The following is a 20363-nucleotide window of genomic DNA, read 5'->3' on the forward strand; positions in this document are numbered from 1 at the left end:
ATGGGACTACATGAAATCTAAGGGGATCAGCAAAGTGATCACAGTTCTTACTTTTAATGTCACTACACTTGAATTGAAGTGGAAGACTGCTCTGCTCATCAGAAGCAATTTTAGGGGTTGAGGCACAGACAGTTTGCTCTTCCCCCTGAAACATAGCAGGACAGGGTTGCTTCTTTCAGATTAACAAAAGTTGGAAAGTATAGGAAAGAACAACGATAAGCTCAGCACCTTGCGGAGAAGAGAGGAAGGTTAAGAGCAGCCAAGTCCCAAAATACTCACAAAAGAATATTTCCTGGCAATGAATCCAGCCATTCTTCTTTTTTTTTTTTCAAAGACACAATCCAAAAGAAGAAAAAAATAAACTCTTTCTCATCTATTCAGCTCACCTCACCCTTCCTGTCCATCCTTTGCAACAGACAAAAGTGTCAGACCCATTTGCACAGAGACGGTTTAAAAGCTAATGGTAGCTGGCAAGCAAATTGATGTGAGGGGACATGTTGTCCAGGGCTCAACTATTGTTAATATTCATGAACTGTGCTCACTGTCATTTCCATGAGCCGATAGCCTTTTTTTAAAAACCAGTAAACATAACTGGTAAATGCTGACATGGCATCTCTGTTTCATGTCAAGTCTGTGCTTCAGATGATCATTTTTAGAAAGTGAGAAAACAAAGAAAACTCCAGAAAGTTTGAGTTTGCAGCAGCTGCTTCACAGATCCAGCATTATAAGTCCAATCATGAACTCTACAACCTACAACCCAGGCTTAGCTCAGCACTGAGATTGTTCTCATCAAGATCACTAACAAATTCCTCAGTGCAAAAGATGCTGGCCTTTTCAACCCATCCACTGCCTTTGATATTGTATGCTGCAGTGTTCTGCTCACCCACTTTACCCAATGCATGTTTGTGGCACTGCCCTCTCCTGGTTCCAATCATACCTCTCAAAGGAAAGCAGTTAATTACTATCAGTAAGCCCCACTAGCTTCTCTGTCCCAAGGCGTTCTCCACTGCTCAGATCAACACATCAATCTGAATGTCTCCACCTGCACAACACCTCTTGTCTCTGGGTTTCATTTTCTAATCCTCTTGCTAAAAACGCTCAAGCATGCATTTCTCTTTCCACCCCTGAACTTCTGTAATAAAGTGCTGTTTCCTACTGAGTTCTTGAGAGGCACATGTCTATCACACTCCTCTACAAGACTCTCCACCTCACCTGCAAGCCCTTCTACCGTCTTGTGCCTCAGCATCGCTCTTGCCTCCTAACCCTCCTATCCTCAGACACAGGAGAGGTGCCCGTTTCTCTCCACAGACTGCAGCCTGTGAGAGACAAAGCCTTCTGTAGCCACACTCCAAAACTCTGCAAACTAACATCCAAAACATGAAATCCTGGACAATTTAAGACGTTACTCAAACCCCACCTTGCATCCTCAGTGGGTTTTGTTCTAGCTCATTAGGCTTGATTATTTTTTTTTTTTCCACAAACCAGCACATTTGTTTCTAATGTGCTGGTTTGTGTTTTATATAACAGCTTTTACTCTACATTATTGTCAGTAAGTGCCCACAAAATCTTGAAAGGCATCTTTATAAAGGAACCATATAAAGGAACCATTACATTTATTATGTGACCATTATTATTATGGTGGCAGTCCTTGCTTTCTAACAAGCTATAGTTTAATTTTACTTCAGTACAATCTGACAGGTAAACTAATCCTTCACCCTAAATTGGTAACTCAAAATGTCAGATTTCAAAAGATCAATTGCTTTAGTTTTCCATTTAAGGCATTGCAAGAGAATTTTCTGATTTTGTTTTTAAGAGGACATCAACATTTTCTCTAAATATCACACAAATCAAATGCTGCAGTCACCACAACATGCCCTTCTTATGATTATTAATCCTAAATGCCAACAACACTTACAGGGACATTCGGCTCGCACACTGCAACACACACTACGAAAACACAGTTTATCTTCCAAACATGTTAACTAACTTAATTTATTAATTAACTAAATGCACAAGAACCACAATACGTGAGAAGAAGTTGTGAAAGCGTATTCAGTGGATGGAAAATAACCATGTGCTTTTTCATTGCTGTGGTACATTCCTTTGTGTATATCAAGTATTATCTTCACCAACATCTCTATCAACATTGCCAAAGCCTTTTAATGAGTCCTGTGTGAATCGCTGAAGGTATTCATGTGCAAGGCCATTACCAAACACTGAAAAATGTTTGAGTTGGTGAAGAGAAGGCAGTTAATGATACCACAGACCTCTTTGTTTAGTAGGGGACAGGGGGGAAAGAGAGGAGAAGGATGCAGAGGAGGATACCACAGTGAGGGAGGAAATTAGCGGTGGTCTGGAACGGAGCAGGGACATGGCAACAGAAAGAGAGTACAAAAAAAATAAAAAAGGAGAAACTCTAAAAGGGTTTTCCATTCTCCCCTAATTTAGTCTGTGAATGTGCTTCCCCCCCTCCCTTAAGTCTCCCCTGAGACTGTCCCACACAAACCGCACAATCATATGTTACTCTGATTCACCCGGAGATAAAGAGGAAGAGGGAAAACAAGAATGAAGGAGGGAGGAGATGAGAAGGGAAGACGAAAGGACCTTTTACACATGCAGATGCCACAATGCCCTCAATGACCTTAAAAGCGACTCTTCCAGCAGTGTAGGAAATGTAATGTATTTGTAAGTTTTGTTTGCATATGTGGAAAACATGAAGATATAGAGAAGTACTTTTTAACCTAAACGATAGAAGGAAAGCATGTGAAAGGTGAAACTAAAGTTACCTCCTCTGTCTAATCCTGTGCAATCACTCTGATTCTCTACATAAGCGCCATATGACCACTGCTTTTCACAAAGCTGGCATCCCAGAGTGTTTCTAAAGCAACACGGATACATTTTAAGTGTCATACTGATCTGCTGAATAGGTCTGAGGGGCTTTGTCCACTAAAGCATTTTTTGCCAAGTGAAAACGCCAGACGTTCTTCTGAAAACATCCAGCTGTGGGGGCTTGAGAGCGCTTTAGGGGGACAGCGTTTTTTGTGGGGGTGGGGATTCAGGTTAGCGCTTTAGTTGCCACGAAACGGAATATTCACAGAAGTAATGTGAAGCAAGTACCTGACTCCAGCTGACTGTTGGTTAACTCATAGATCCCGGATCAACAAAACGTGACTCCAAGAACTGTTTCCCTCTGAGCAAGGTGTTCATTTGGGGATGTCAGGTAAAGACAGGGCGACCGTAAAAGTCCTCCAGTGTTTTTAAGTAGCCAGTGAGATATTAGTCCCGCACCTTCTCTACTGTGGCCTGATGGCTAAGTAAATAACAACTGAGCGTTTTACCCAAAGTTTAATTTGTGGCAAACTGAAAAAGCGTCCAGTTTGGAAGACGACGCTGTGGAATTTAGGGTCCTGTAAAAAAACACAGGCCTCAGCCATTGCAAAGTGCGGTGGGGGGAGAATTTGTTGGACGCAGCCTCAAACTGTTATTGATTATTTTTTATTCACTCCATGCAGTTTCTTGATACCATGAAGATCAACCAATAGGAGTCCGCTTTTACCTGATGTAATTTAATAAAGCTCAGAGAAATTAACTTTATAAAATGATTTGGTCTAAAAGATTGATTGTGGTTTGAGAAACTGTCTTAACAAGCACAGGGGGAACTTCCACTCAGGATATTCAGGGTGTCTGGAAAGTGGAAAAACATCCCACTTTTATGCCAAGTGTAGGGTTTAAAATCTGCATATTAACATGTAAAATCTGATTTTTGTTAGCAGCACATGGTTTCTGGTTGGGCTTTCAGTACAACTGGTCAATTGCATTTAAGCAGGCTTACAGGTTGTATGCAGACAAACAGTGTGTTTATAGAGCAAATGATGGAATGTATTTTGGGCCAGGGTTGAATGATAGCTTAGCTTTCTTCTTTTTTATCTGCATCCACACAATGACCCCTACAGAAAACCAGAAGTCTTGGCCTTTGAGTCGAAGCCAACGGCAGCTAAAGACAGAAGCAGACTCAAGTGAAAAATCTGAGATAAGATCAGGTGAACAAACAAAACAACAAAATATTGAATTTCAACTTGTCACGATCCTGGGTCTTATGACCCAGTGTTTTGAGTTTTAGTTCTTTTGATGTTTATAGTGTATGTTTAAGCTTATTAGGTTTCCTATGTTCATTTGCTTATTAGCTCCCCCTTGTGTTTTCAACCCCTGCGAAGTCTCCCTTGCCCTTCGTGTGTTTCATGTCTGTTGTCTTATGTTGTCATGTCTGCCTCTCATGTTTCCTGTTTTATTTTGAAGAGATCTCGTGTTTTTATATTATGGATTATGTTTTGAGTCCTTTGTTGTACTGTTTCTTGTTTCCCTAGATTTCAGTTATGGTTATCATAGGTTTAGTTCTTTGGCTTTGTAATATGGCTTCCCTGTGTTCAATGTTGTGTCTACTGTGACCTCTTTGTACCATGTTTCTGGTCCCTGTAGTCTGTCTTCTCAGTTGCTGTTAAGTTTGCATGTTTAGAGTTCAGTCAGTGTGTTTCCTGTTTTACTTTGAAGGTCCATGTCTCATGTGAGTGTTTCTAGTTTTGCTTCCCTTGTCTCGTCCAGCCTGATTACTCCTAGCTGTGCTCTCCTTCTGTGTCTCATTCCCTCGTTATCCCTCTGTGTATTTAAGCCCTGTGTTTCTCTTTGTCAGTGTTGTAGTCTCCCTCATGCTGTGTGTGATTCTCCCTGTGGCTTTTGGTGTGCATTTTAATTGGCTTGTCCCAGTTTAGTTTTGTATTGCTTGTGTTCAATTTTCCAGCAATAAAGCTGTGCTTTTGAGTTCAAGTTCTGTCCCTGTGAGTTTACGTTTGGGTCCAATCCCTGCCTGCCACATAGCCGAAACATGACACAACTTAACAGTTTGTTTACTTTGTCCAACCACAAATTAACACTGACATTTATTAATCTTGACCAATCCTCCCTAAACCACGAACAAGCACTTTTTATTGTAGCCGAACAAAATAACTCATCTAACAACCGAAAATTATTTAACGCAAATCAGTGTTTCCCTAAAACTAACCTGCCTGCCTACTTAATTATTTACCGCAATCAATGAGTCATAAAAGTAATTAATACTATTTCTCATTCATTCCACTGCCAAAATAGTCACTATTAATTGTTTTATTTTTTCAAAGTTTGTCTGCTAAACAGTCTGTGACCAGCTAAGGACTTTCTTTCTTACAATAGGCTTCTGAGCCTCGTATGCATGTTTTGTTACTCTACTACTTAGACTGAGGTACTGTGGGGTTTTCTGATGACATGCAGCGTATTGTACATTTGTACTAAAAGACTGATAATATCCGTTCTTCAGTCTTGTTTTTTTTTTTTTGTTTTTTTGTTTTTTTTTCGTGTAATCTGCTCCATACATTGGAGGGGGGGAAAAAATACAAGTAACTATCTCGAACAAGCACCTGTTTTACCATTACAGGATGCATTCTGGAAGATGCTTGTAGCAAAGCAATTTTATGTCTTATTTATTTGCTGCATAATTGCTGTAATTTGGGATAAAACAACACCAGCACCATCTCTGATGTGACACAGGACGGTCAAATGAGTCACAGCATAAACGAAGAGCCAACCAGGGGCTTCCACTGGCAGCAGTAAAGTAAGATTATTTATATATTTATTTTTAAATATAATAACCACTTTTCACATTTATTGAGCAAATTTTAAAAGCAGACTTTTTGGGGGGGTCAGCATTGATTCATCAGAGATCTAAATTTTAATCTATAAGCTAATGTAAAAATTACACACTGGATGCAGTGTAAACCAGTTTTAACATGATAAATATGTTCCATTGCTTTCTGACATTGTGAGGATAAAAAATAAGCTTATTGTAATGGACTGTGATAGACATTGTTTGATCAAGATGCCTTTCAGAAAATGGACGGATGGAAACTTAACTTGTATTCAAAAAGCTCTTAGGTTTCAGTTTCTTAGGAGCAGAGTTCTTTGGGTGGCCGTGTGTCGGTGCTAGCTTAGGGTGTCCATTAACCACACGGTTGGAGGTTTAATACCTTGGCTGTCCATGTGTGAAAGTACCCATGGGCAAGACACTGAATGCTTCTAGTGGTAACCAAGATGCTTGTTGTGTAGCTCTACCACCAATCATACATGTGAATGAGTAACTGAGGAACTTTTTACACATAGTTAGGTTTGCAGAATTTAACTAAGGTTTAAAACTGTAGCACTAAAAAGTGCTACATACAGTTAAGTGCTGACAGGTGTATTATTTTTCTTTGACAAACACCTGATAATGAGAGTTGCATTATCTGACAGCAGCTTTAAAGCCAAGGACTATGCATATGCCATGTCTTAATGACACTGATGTAATGATAGCTTAAATAAAAGCATCCCTTCTAATAGCTACAATGTTAGTAACTCTTTTGTGCTATCTTGCTCAGGTCAAGGAGCACGTAGCATAGGTTGCAGCCAAGCAGTGAAAATATTCATTCAAAAAAGTTCCCAGTAGAGCTGGCACGAGACCAGGAACATCTTACATTATTATACCTCCCTACTGAAGGTTACCACTGGACAGTGCAAAGAAGCTTCTGCCAAAACCACATGCTACATGCAAAACCATCAGGGAGGCAGCTCATGGAGCACAAGGCCAAGAACAAAGCAGTTAGCGTTCCAAATAGGGTAAAAACAGGAAATACTCAATAGATTGAAAATGCCATTTGTGTGTCCCTTAGGAGTCCCAACTGTGCTTTAATCAAATAAACCCCTCAGGTCTTAGCGTGTAGGTTTTTCTTTTCATGTTGCTTTTCTTCTTCCTTGTTGCCACTTCAAATGGATAAAAGCATCCTCACTCCCTCTCCAGCAACTTTGAGGACGCTTGAACTCATTCATTTTTAATACTACTTGGCAAGAATGTGGAAATAGAGAAAACTAACTACAAAAAAAAGACGTAGAACTGGAAATGCACAACGTGAAGGTCAAGAGAGGCAATGTAGAAAGGATTTGTGCTCTCCAAGAACAGTTAAGAAAAAGTGACTTCTCATCTGACTGCACGATTCCTTCTTTTGCCTTTGTAATGACAAACAATCGCACCGCTCCACAAGTGAGTCACATGGAAGCGAGCCTTTTGACAAACATTGTCTTTCAAGAAATGACATCTCGCTTCACTCACCCCTCAAAGCTTAAGCGAATGATTCAATTAGTTGCTATGGTTTCTCAGAATGTGCAACGTGGAATTTCATGCAGTAAATTTCCCTTACTGCAGGCATATTTATGCATGATGACTTCAGTGGATGTGGTGTAATGTCACGGGTCAACTACTTTGTGTACATTTAACAGGCCTATCCGTTCATTGCACACAGACGTGGAAAGCCAGTAAATAAAGCACACAAGGACACACGCAGCTGCTGAAAACGAAGGACCACAAAAGTTGTGCACCTGTATGGAGAAACTTCCAACATAAAGTGACAGCAACGGCATCATCAAACATGTATATGGACACACATGTATATGCACTGCAAATGCTATTAAAGTTCCAGAGTGTTTCTGATGCAGTTCACTCACACCCAAACACAGAGCAGAAACAAATGTAAGCACAAGTAAGCTTTACACACACACACACACACACACAAAAAAAAAAAAAAAAAAAAGTGAGAAAGGTTTTATCACACTTACTGTTAAGCATTGCATATTCTCAGGCCGATTGGTCTCAGGGGCAGCACCATGGTTTGACAGCACAGCCTCTGAAATGTAGACAAAGGAATCACGGGCTGAGACAGTGCCTTTGGAGCACATTTCTCCCTTTGCCAATGCAAAATGCCCCGCTGGATGTACAAAAATAAAGTCCTCAAACAGTTCTGAGAGTCCATAAAAGTCGCTCACATAGATAACAAGCAATTATGGCAACAGTTGTCTGGAGCAGCCTTTGCTGGGCTGGGAAACTTCAGAGCGCACATAAAAGGCAAAAGAAAAAAAAAAGAGAGCAGAAGAAGAAGAAGACCGGGCAGCCGCGAGAAGGAAAATCCCGTAAGATGCGAGGATCCAACAAACTGCCCAAGAGAGGAATGGAAGTGAGAACAAGTGAGAGGGAGGGAAGAATAGAGGGAGGGAAGGAGGGAGGGGTGAAGAAGAGAAAAGCAACTCCTCTCTCACTCTATTATCCGTCTGTCACAGGGCTCCTGGGAAGTTGCTATGGTTACAGGGACTCACGCCTCAGTGTCCTTTTAACTATAGCTCATAAAGGCAGCATTCAGCTTTAGGCCATGATGCAGATCTCCCTCACTCGCTCTGTCTTTTTCTCTTTCTGTCTGTGCTTTTACTTCCGTTTACATCTCTCGCTTAATATGTACACCTTTCCTCACTCTCTTTCTTTGCCTCCCAAACTTCAGACAGAGCCACCCATTCGTCACCCTCCAACCACTACCATCATCCCTTTGTTTGATGTGTCAATCCCCCTCCCCTTACCCCTCTCTTTATACTCTTGAGTCACACCCCTACCTCTCGCACCGTAGGAGAGGCGCGATCCTGTCTCAGACTGAAATTTTCAAAGTTTCAGCAAGCTCAGTCCAAACAGTCCCAGCGTAAATCAAAGAAAATAGCTGAGTAACCACTGATTTGCATTTTCTCCCCACTTACACATTTCACTCTTGCTATAGTGGCATATTAGTAACTAAGCAAAGGTTTGTGTCACCCCTAATTTCTTTATGTTTTCCTATAAAATGGGAAATAGATGCAGTAAATTGTTGAAATATGTAACATACATGGAAGTGCAGTATGTAAGGCAAAAACAAAGTTTGTACAATTCTGATGAGTATGAAAGTCAATATTCTGTATGATCACCTTTATTCTTTAACACAGTCTGAACACTTTTAGTCAAACTAAGCAGTCTTCAGGAATAGTTCTCCAGGATTCTCTGAGGACAATCAAAGCGCTTCTGTGGATTCTGGCTGCCTTTTGTTATGTTCTTTGTCATGATGATCCCACACTACTTCAATAACGTTGCAGATCTGGGGAGGCCAATCCACAACTGACATTTTCATTGTGTATTTTTCTTTCCAGGTATGCTTTTAATGCATTGTAGTGATTTTTTTATGAACGTACTATATGATGCTGACGCCAATCAGAGACTTTCCACTTCTTGATGGCATTGCACAGTGGAGCAAAATTTAACTGTATTTCCCTGCATTCATAATTCAGTTAATTTTGACGAGATGACCAACACCACTGGCTGAAATCGACCTCCAAACCATGACAGAGCCTCCACTGTTATAAAGATGTATTATCAAGACAAAAATTTTGAATGCTACTATAAAGTGGGGGTTTTTTAAAGCCCGCCCGCTACTTCTTCTTTTCAGACACACTGCACATTATCCCAACATATGCAACTAATTTTTAATATTAAAATATGAAAAATTCTGCTCTTTGGGAATCACCTTGTTGATGCAAAAATACTGTTTTATGCTGTCAGACTGTGTCATCTGTGGCATTTTTCACAGATTCAACAAAAGAAATGGTGCATGAAAACACAATTTAGTAGTTTAGTTCCTTTTTATGCTTGAATGGTTCATATGTCAGTGTTAGGTGGCTTAACAAAAAAACATTCCTCTAAAAATGGTTTAGTATAAAGACTGGAATGATAATGACTGAACTTCAGAAAACCAAGAGAACTGTAGCTTAAGACCACATTAAAAATTATCAGGAAATCTGCCTCCTTGGAAGCAAAATATAAAGTAATGAGAGGTGTCTAGGAATTTTTGCATGGTACTGTATTATTTATCTGTCATACAGGGTTATGAGTGAAACATTATTTTTCTTTTTTGACTTCATTTCATTTGTTTTTTGGGGGTAGGGGTTGTTTGTTTGTTTTTTAATGAAATGTAACTTTATTATACATGCATGAAAAACAAAATTAAGCACTTCTCAACATTCTGGACACCGTTTCCTGTGTAACCCTGTTGTAGTTTTTAAGTAAATCTATTAGCTGTGAGTCTGAAAGTTCCTGGGGAAGGCAAAAAAGAGGGGCTAACCTGGCTGGCTTTAAGCCCAGAAGAGAAGCCTTTTGTCTGGGTAAGACATAAGTAGCACAGGCCATATGAGGGTAGAGGCATGCGGCAGCTAGCAGTGAGAAATATCCAACATGATTGAAGGGAAAGAAAGTGGTGCAATGCCACATGGAAACAGTGGACAGTGGGAAAAGTACACACTAGACAAATTCAAGAAAATGTGGGGAAAGGTAGCAGAAGGGAGAAGTTGAATATTTGAGAAAGACAGGCAATGACAAGAGGGAGAAAAAACAGAAAGAAACAGAAGGCAAGAGTGAAAAAAGGAAAAAGAGAATTCAAAAGGTGCTGGCAGTGCATCGCCGTTGAGTCAGCCAGTGTCAGATCTGCCAGAACACTGAAGCCTTTGACTTTGCTTAAGTCCCTCATTGCAACACTCAATCACTTGACATCCAGGCCCTTTTTATTCACCTGCTGTCACCCACAAACAAACACTTGATGAAGAGAGCAGAAAGGCCAAGAAAAGAGGCGAATGTCTCCACTTCACTTTGGAAGTATCTCGAGATCAACTCAAGCAGCAGCAAACACTGTGTAAAATGCATTCATTAGCACAGCTAACTGACAACAGAATAGGAGTAGCAAAAGTATGTTTTAAAGATATTTAAACACACATCAGGTTTTGTGAGCAGCAGGTTATGATTTTTGCTCACTATTCAAGATATTTAAGTCTGATATCCTGAATAACTTTGTGGGAAATTTGATATGGTGAGTTTATGGACTAAATGAAAACAGTTATGTTCAATGCATATTTTTAAGGGTGTAATCATCTTTCAATATCAAATAGCTGAAAACAAATAATAAAACGTAAAATACATTTTTTGAAAAAGCACACCATTGAAAAAAAATTATTTAATTAATTATTTAGTTAATTTGAGCTGAAATAATCATTGGTAAATAAAAACAAAAACAAAATCAGTTTTTGAATTTCACTAAAATAAAGAGCGATTTTTTTTAAAGGTAACATAAATTATGGTATAATTGAAAACAGTACAATTAAAGCTCTACTCATTTACAAAAACAAATCGAGGGAGTGTAATATATTCTGTAATTGTATTAGTTTAAAAACATCAATTTCAAGATGATTTTGACATTTCCGTCATAATACATTTGAAGGAAATACTGTGTATGTTGAGATTAGGCTAATCTCAGATTTTTAAAAAATAATCTAAATAAATGAAGGAGTTTAAATGCAGTCAGGATTATTTAAATGTTACTGACTTTGTAATCTTCTAAAATAAAAATGATCATTTTAGATGTGAGAATTGACAGTATTCCAACTCTCACTTTTATTGTTGTCAAAACCGATTTTATGTACACACTGCTTGATGTAGGAAGTGACTTTTGCCATGGCTGAACAAAGGTTTCAATTTATTGAACAACTAGAGTGGAATGTTTTAAAGCTGGGATCAGTGAACAAGCAGCCCTTATTCTGTGCTTGTCGTTATCTACACAACAAAGATTGAAGAGTAAAATAAATTTGCACGCGCGCACACGCACACACACGCACACACACACACGCACACACACACACACACACACACACACACACACACACACACACACACACACAAACACCAGAGGTCTTTATAAGGCAGTATGATTTACGTTTGATAGGATACCTTCTGGTACATAAAGCTGCACAGCTGTCGGGGAATGACAGTCTCAGTGATTCAAGATTCAAACATTTCTTAAGCGTGATGACATCAAGATGACCTCTACCACAGTCAGTGTAAAAAAAAAAAAATGAAACAAATCCCTCAGGCAGAGATGTTGTTTGTAGGTTAGATGAAATGTGCATGTCTGTCTGAGTAATGCTGCTTTAGTTTACCCAGTTTTGGGTTTTGTATTTTGCATTTGTTGTACAAACAGGATATTTTGGGTTTAAACTGGATGTCACTTCAATCTGAGTTTATGGGTGGTTCTGGTAAATAGTTGTGTGACTCACCACAGAGCTGAATGCAGTGTGGTGCTCAAGGGAGTCTTTATTGGTCAGTGGACAAATTGATTCTCAAGGAAAGACAAGACACAAAGAGGTAGGGCAGCAAAAGTTGGATCCGGCTTAGTTTTTCCGTATTATATAAATAACAGTATTATAGTTGCTGTCATAATTATTGTGTTGGGTAAACATATATAACATATCCATGATGCATATCTGTCTAACTACTTGACTGCATGCTGTTCTGTCGTCCTGTCATTGGTGTTTAACTGAAAGCACTTTCTGTGTCATTATTTCATCCATCCTTTCATCAGTCTACGTATAATTGCCACCAGACCTTTTCCAGGACATAAGTAACATCCAAGCAGCAAGCTCCAGATCTTAAAAATTAAGCTAATGTGAAAGTGTATTCAAATTAGTCCCATTAGACTTTGTTAAAATGCCAAGCTTTACATCAGAAATAAACAAAAACAGCCTGACACAACAACGGTTAGTATCTGTAACTAGTTTCCTACTTTTTAACCGTAAAAAGCTGTGAATTATTTCCATGACTTACTCACTTAAATTGTATTAAAGCTTAAAGTTATACATTATTAGGGTACCACATGTCACTTCGAGCGACAGGTGGGTGTTAACACAGGCAGCTGTACTGTTCGGTCAACTGAACTGGACTCAACCATGTTTGTACTTTTCTATTTTATGCTCCTTCCTCCTGATGTTGCTGTCCACTGGGATTGCAACATCTATTACAACTGCAGGCTTCTGCTCCTTGTCAACAAGCACTATGTCTGTTTGGTTTGCCAGCAGCTGCTGGTCTGTCTGGAACTTTAAGTCCCACAGGACCTTAGCACTGTTGTTTTAAACGACCTTCAGTGGTGTCTCCCATTGGGAGTTGGGTACTTCTATGTTGTTCCTATACACTATCTCAGACAGGATATGCCTCTCCGAGTACAGCCTGCAGCCTGGGTCCTGTCGACTCTGGATCTGATGCTTAGGGCCTGTTCTTGTGTTGCCATGATCAGAGCTTCTGTCCTTTCCTTTATGTCAGCCTTTTCCTGATAGCCATCTACCTGTATTCGTGAACACTTCACATTTCTTCCTAGATTATTCCTGGATTGAGGTTCTGGCACTCACTAATGCTCATTCTTCCTATTTCCATAGTTTTTCGAGACTAAGAATCCTGGATGTTGGGTGTAGACCTCCATGCATTGTGAGGAGTTTAGGGGTCTTGACATTGGTGGCATCTACTTCCTCTTATGGTCAGCTTATTATTCCAGCTGGGTACCAAATGGTCAATAGGGTGCATGCACTGATGGCTTGGAGTTTACTCCTCCTGCTGAACTCTCCTCCTGCTGAACTGGTTTCCCAGTACCTGTCATATCTTCTGGAGGTATTTGGCTTCTGTTGACCTTTGTGCTTCTTTATCCTGGTCCCCGTTAGCCTGTAGGATACCCAGGTACTTGTAGCTGTCCTGCATCTCCACTATTCTGCCCTCTTAGTTTATTTCAAACATTTAAAAGAACAAAGTATTGCTATTGACATATATCAATATTCAGCAAGCCAATACAACCCAAAACTAAATACCTGATATATCAATTTTCTGTATATAAAGTAACTCATATATTATGCTAAGGGATACTAGTGTACTTGTGTGTCCAGATCTGGTCACTTCTGGCTCCAAAAAACAAAAACTCAAAACCTAAGGTTTGAAACTGTCCCTATGGCAGTTTTTCACTTTTCTGAGAAACTGGACATTGAGGGTCATTATCTATTCAGAGCCATTCCTGTCATCACACTGAAAGAAAGCACAGTGACATTTCTGCCACAGATTTCAACAGATAATAACATCTTTATTTTTAAGAATAATCTCTACAGACGGTGGATGAGATTTCTATATAACAAAACTTTCTGTTGAAAACGAAGGCTAACTTTATGATAGTGTCATTATAATAAGACAAATGTGCCATATATTATATTATGTATATATTTTGTTTACAAACCTAAAACCTTTGTTTCTGTTGAGCTGACATAAGCCTTGAGATGCAAAAAAAAAAAACCATTTCTACTCAATCAGAGTGAGAGGTTCAAAAACATCTACAACCACTAAATGAGAGGACTTTCAAAAGTCAGAAGATTATTACCTATTATAATGCACAATTTCACACCATATTCATTTACTAACTGGTGCTTGAAGATGCTTTTCTTTCTCTGTTATCTTGTAAAGGGGTAAAAGTGCACATAAGTAACTAGAGGTCAGCAAAATAATATGAAAAAATATAAACCATACAATTCAAACAACATCATCCTTGCTGTTAGACAGAGGTTATAAACACCTTGTACAGTGACTGTACTGTACAGCGACTACAGTGAGTGTACAGTCTTATCCACTTTTGTTCTTCACACCCTCCCTCTCCTGTTTCCTATATAAAGACGCTGCCTAGCTGTCACTCCTACTGAGGCTGGCCAACAAAGAAACGTTTCAGCTTAAGTCCTGCCCACAATATTGAGCTTAACAGAAAACAAAACTTTTTATTCATGTTTTAATCACATTTCCATTGCATTGGGGGCAATGTTAATGATCTATCACCGTCTGTTTTAACTCTTTAGCTATTCTGTTTGATTGCATGACAAAATTACATTAAAAAGTAACATGAAGCCTTAGGTAGACTACAGCAATACATCTGTAAGAACATAAAGGCTATATTCCTTTTTGCAAATACACTTACTGGACACTTTATTAGTTACACAGTGATAGTACTATGTTGAACCTCTTTTTGTCTTCAGAACTGTTTTAACTATTTGTGCTTTAATTATTTGTGGCGCAGATTCAACAAGGTGCTGGAAATATTACACCACATACCACAGGCGCTCTACTGGACTGAGATCTGATGACTGTCATTTGAGTACAGTGTACATTGTAATTTTCAAGAAACCAGTTTTTGTGACATAGCATGTTGCCGTGCTCAATGCAGCCATCAGAAGATGGCTAAGGAAAGGCAACATCAATCTTGAAAGGCACATCCCATCCAGATGTTGTCTTTTTCAGTCTTTTGCATATTTCATCAAGACAATGTTAAACTACATACTGCATCTATTACAAGGCATGGTTGTCCAGATCTTTCACCAACTGGTGCGTCAATAAATGAAGAAAAGAGAGAACATCCTCGCCCAAAAGTCCAGCAGCTGGTCTCCTCCATTTCCAGACATTTATGCACTGTTGTTAAAAAAAGAGGGGATACTACACAACAGTAAACACTGGCCCAGCTTTTATGTGACATGTTGCCAAAATCAAAATCAATATGCGGCAATACTTTTCTTAAAATGACACATTTTGTCATTTTCACATTCTATTGTGAATAAAATATCAATTTATGGGATTTAGATTTTACACAGCATCCTAACTTTTTTAGAAATAGTCTTCTAAATAGATGTGCAGCAAATGAATTGTGTGTTTGCTCAGAAACGATAAATACCAGAAAAAACAGAAAAAGACACATTTTAAAAATCACACAAGAATAATACATATTTCTAAAACAGAAGGTGAGTGTTGACCTAATTCTTCTTGACCTCAGCAACAGCTGAGCAACCCACTCACGATTATTGCACGATGCCAGATTGAATAAGACAATATGATTACTTCTGGGCCCTCTGGTCAGCCGGACAGTAATGACAGACACATTTCATTTCCTGTTTCTGTCCTGAGCAAGGGAAGAAAGCCAGAAAGGATTATGTCAGATGGCTGTTGATTCAGTGTTGCCTGATTGTCCCTGATTCAGATTGGGGGGAGAAAGGATTTAAGGAGAAAAAACATAGAAATGTTTAGAGCTTGGGATTTTTAAAAAGTCCCTAGAAATCTCCAGTTTGAATAGTGCCTACAAATTCAAGAAATTCAACAGCATCTTCATCATCTTCAGCAGTAATAGTGTTACACTTTTTTACAGCACTGGATACTTTGATGATATTTGGAGTTATTTTATGTTTATTCTATACTGCATTTGGTGTATTAATTCCTGTTATTGGCTTTTTGGTTTAATGCACATTGCTGGCATAATACATTATTGCATTTTTTTTAAAGGTTTCCTTGCAATCGTCTACATCGATTTTATAATCTGTCTACATTTGTTTAACTTGACAAGCACTATAATGTGACTTTTAAAAACGACTGCTATAAATGAGCAATAATGTTATTATAAAGTAAAATAGTTAAACCAAAAAGATCATCAACAGTACTAATGAACACGTGAATCAGAAAAGTCTTTCTGTGACAGATCTACTTCTCCTGTCACCTCCTGTGCACAAGCTGCTTCCTCCATATAAACTAAAATGGGAATTGGTGGAGAGGAATTTAGTTAATATGTGTTTAAAGTAGTTTTATTGTTAAGATGAAACAAAAAGTTCAAATTCACAACTCTGACCCAACTACAGCGTCTGTGTACACTAGGGTGACCAGGTGTCCCACTTTATAGAGGGAGTGCACATCATTTTTATTCCTTGTCCCCCCGTTCCACATATTGAGACAGTGGCCCACATTCTGATTGGCTGTAGCCTGCAATACACTTTTCCAAAGTCAGGCTTTTAGCCAATGTACGTAAAGAAAGCAGGGAAAGCTTTCATCATAGTCAAGAGCAGGTTATCCTGTGTTTTGCTGCCAGTAGGGAAAACTTAACAAAGTCACAAGTGATGTGCATTTTGGCCGAACATGATGGAAACAGAATGAAAATAAAAGAACAAAAAATCCCTGAAAACTACATATAATTGGGTGAAGCTGTTGGAAGGCACTTCCTTTGCTTTTTTGCCAGGGTTATTTTTCAATTTTGTGTGAGGGGAAACATGGTATAAAGTGACATGGAAGGTGTGAGTCATAAATGGCTCAGAATCTTTTAAAGAAGTCAGGTGTGCCCATAAGAGACGTACAGATATGTAGCTGCAGTCCTACTGAACCCCAAAGACAATTACAAGACAATTACAGTATTGCTTAGAACCAGCTTAAGCTTCCTTTTACGCCTGTTATACTTAGTTGGTGAGAGAGCTGGAAAATTGGCTACCTCTTAGCACTACTGTGTTTTAACACTGTGCCCCCAAAACACTACTACTCCCTTTTCCTTTTTTTGGGATGTGCTTGTCTTAGTACAAGTTTGAAAAGGTTTCCTTTCTTATTTTGTTTTTTCTTTATTTGATTCCAGAATGTGTGTACCCATCAGCTCTCCTAGAGTAACCGCCTGTCTCCTGGAATCTCCCCCATGCTCTTGAGACTGTGCAGGGAGACACAGAAAACCTTCTGGCGATGGCATGTGTTGATGTGCCATCCCGGAGGAGTTCCGCATATCGCCTCATGCCACCAGTAGTGACACTGACCTGAGTCTAATGCAAAACTGGTGAAAATGAGGAGGGAGAAAGTGTCAAAAATGTCTTCCAACTCTGAACCCATTGTCTCATTGTCTCCCCTCTAGTGCACATGTTGTTAATTTTATTACCACCAACACAGCTGATACTGATCAACAACCCCCTCTGCTACTTAACTGGCTGGATCAATATCCCAGACGTTTAACTGACTTTTGACCAGGACATGTCCTTCAATGCACATATTAAACAAATATGTAAGACTGCGTTCTTCCATTTGCGCAACATCTCTAAAATTAGAAATATCCTGTCTCAGAGTGACGCTGAAAAACTAGTTCATGCATTTATTACTTCCAGGCTGGACTACTGTAATTCATTATTATCAGGATGTCCAAAAAACTCACTGAAAAGCCTTCAGCTAATCCAAAATGCTGCAGCAAGAGTGCTGACAGGGACTAGAAAGAGAGAGCATATTTCTCCTGTTTTGGCTTCCCTTCATTGGCTTCCTGTTAAATCCAGAATTGAATTCAAAATCCTGCTACTCACATACAAGGTCTTAAATAATCAGGCCCCATCTTATCTTAATGACCTTGTAGTACTGTCACACAGCGGAAATTTGTGTTTTTATGTTTTATCAATCTGTGTATTGGTACATAGTGTTGATTTTATTTGCATGATTTTATAGTGATATTTATATTGCATGTTTGTTTATTGATATTTATACTGCATGGTTTTATCCTCATATTTATATTTGTGTTAATGTTGTACCATGTTCCTTTAACCCACTGTGGACTAAACAGATAATTGTAGGCACCTGTGAGGTGGGGGCATTCCCCAAGGTGGCCTATCAGCCGCCAGGTTGACCTGTTAAAGGGGATGGTGAGTGCAGAGACAAAAGGAGAGAGGAGTGACGCACGAAGGGTGAGGAGGCGAAAAAGGAACGCGTGCAACCCCGCACGTGTGTGGAACGAACTGCTGCCTGACTGTGGGGCGCCGCAAGTTGTTCGGCGATCCAGTCCTAACGGCAGGAACGGCAACAGTGGGTGGCGATGGCTGCAATGCACGACAGGGCAGGGATGCCCCTCTGCCTGCATCTGACGGTGAGACGAGAGAGGCCGTGTTCAGGTGTGGAGTGGGGCAGGACTGTGCGGCGACGCGCTGTCAGAAGGAGACAGGTCTGCGATAGGAGCCCCCTCCCTGGTCTGTTGCTGACGAGTTTTACCATACTGGACGAGAAGTTCCTCTCCTGTCTCCTTCATATAAGGACCATTCGCCCATGTGTGGCTGGACTGTGGGATTATGGGACTATGGGAGAGTAATTTTAGTATATGGAAAACATGTTTTAGCCTTGTTTTAATATTGTATAGTTATTTCTGCCGGCAGGGTTTTTAGCGGGTTGCAACACTATTTTTATTGTATACGGGGAATTTTATCTTGTATTTGTGACTCTGGCTGTGTTTGTTTTATGGAAATAAATGGTGTTTGAAGCCAGCTTAGTTTCTGTGCCCTGTGCGCTGACCCACCCACTCCCCTTTTTCGCTTGTATGTATACCAGACGTGGTGGTGGTGAAGATTTAGGTCCACCAGTCTTAGCGGCTACAGTACCATATCACCCTATTAGAGCACTTCGCTCTCACACTGCAGGCCTACTTGTTGTTCCTAGAGTATTTAAAAGTAGAATGGGAGGCAGAGCCTTCAGTTTTCAGGCCTCTCTTCTGTGGAACCAGCTTCCAGTTTGGATTCAGGAGACAGACACTATCTCTACTTTTAAGATTAGGCTTAAAACTTTCCTTTTTGCTAAAGCATATAGTTAGGGCTGGACCAGGTGGCCCTGAATCCTCCCTTAGTTATGCTGCAATAGACGTAGGCTGCCGGGGGATTCCCATGATGCATTGAGTTTTTCCTTTCCAGTCACCTTTCTCACTCACTATGTATTAATAGACCTCTCTGCATTGAATCATATCTGTTATTAACCTCTGTCTCTCTTCCACAGCATGTCTTTTATCCTGTCTTCCTTCTCTCACCCCAACCGGTCGCAGCAGATGGCCGCCCCTCCCTGAGCCTGGTTCTGCCGGAGGTTTCTTCCTGTTAAAAGGGAGTTTTTCCTTCCCACTGTTGCCAAAGTGCTTGCTCATAGGGGGTCATATGATTGTTGGGTTTTTCTCTGTATCTATGAAGCACCTTGAGGCGACTTATGTTGTGATTTGGTGCTATATAAATAAAATTGAATTGAATTGAATTGAATTGAACTTGATGCTTTACTTTAAAAAGTGTTGCTTTCCTTTTTTTGAGCACTGTCAGACCTGTCAGTATGCTGATATGAGACAATCCACAGAGCTTGTCGGCTTCCTCCCATCTCGTTCACTTACTTCTGCCTACTTTCTGCAGACCCGACATGCCTGCCTATCAAATTAATTCAGATTTACTTCATGTACATGTGCCATCTCAGTTTCTTGCCTCTGACCCCAGCAGTGTCCGCCCACTTTAGATTGAACTCCATGCTATTAGTAGGCTGCAGAGATTCATGGTTGGGATGCAACTAAATGCCAAACACACCCACGGTCAGACTGTGCATGCATCTGTCTGCACCTCTTATTAGTGTCATTATGTGACAAGTTAGGTGGGAGAGACTACACTTTTATTACAGGCCTTTTCCCTCAGTGGATATATTGACTTGTGTGACATACTGTTAGTGATACCTCTGTTGTGCTCAAAGCTCTCAATACCAGGACCGCAAAACTAAATTAGCTCAGTGGAATTAATTTTATTCACGATAGCTTTGCTCTTTCACGTCAGGTCAGTCAGTTTTCTGAGAAACATTCTTGCAGTCAGGTCAAAAAGTTTGGTAACCTCACTTCATCCAATTCAAACCTGAGCAGGGATTTAAATAAGCAGTGATTTTATGATGGCAGCTTTCATCCATCAAATGTGACTTTCATTTCACCTTTGTCATATTGTGTGGGTTAAATAACAGCCAACAGTGTCAACACAGCACAATGTGTAGCGCCGATTGGAGCCTTTGGGGTCAAGTG

At 39.8% G+C, this 20363-nt stretch overlaps 1 protein-coding gene across 3 annotated transcripts in view; it reads right to left on the minus strand.

Moving 5' to 3' along the window:
- The window catches only part of rgs3a (regulator of G protein signaling 3a), a gene marked incomplete at its 5' end in the record, with an annotated part of 153388 nt that overhangs the window by 96968 nt on the left and 36057 nt on the right, over positions 1 to 20363 (minus strand). For 2 of the 3 annotated variants that reach the window (XM_082540981.1, XM_082540983.1), the window contains one exon: positions 7672 to 7739. In XM_082540981.1, the coding sequence (XP_082397107.1) occupies positions 7672 to 7739 (68 nt within the window). Of the gene's footprint in view, positions 1 to 7671; positions 7740 to 7878; positions 8062 to 20363 lie in introns of those variants that run through there. The other variant, XM_082540984.1, reaches the window with a different exon arrangement.

Source organism: Aulonocara stuartgranti (assembly GCF_965226115.1).
Source record: "Aulonocara stuartgranti genome assembly, chromosome: 7".
In the NCBI taxonomy this organism is placed as follows: Eukaryota; Metazoa; Chordata; class Actinopteri; order Cichliformes; family Cichlidae; genus Aulonocara; species Aulonocara stuartgranti.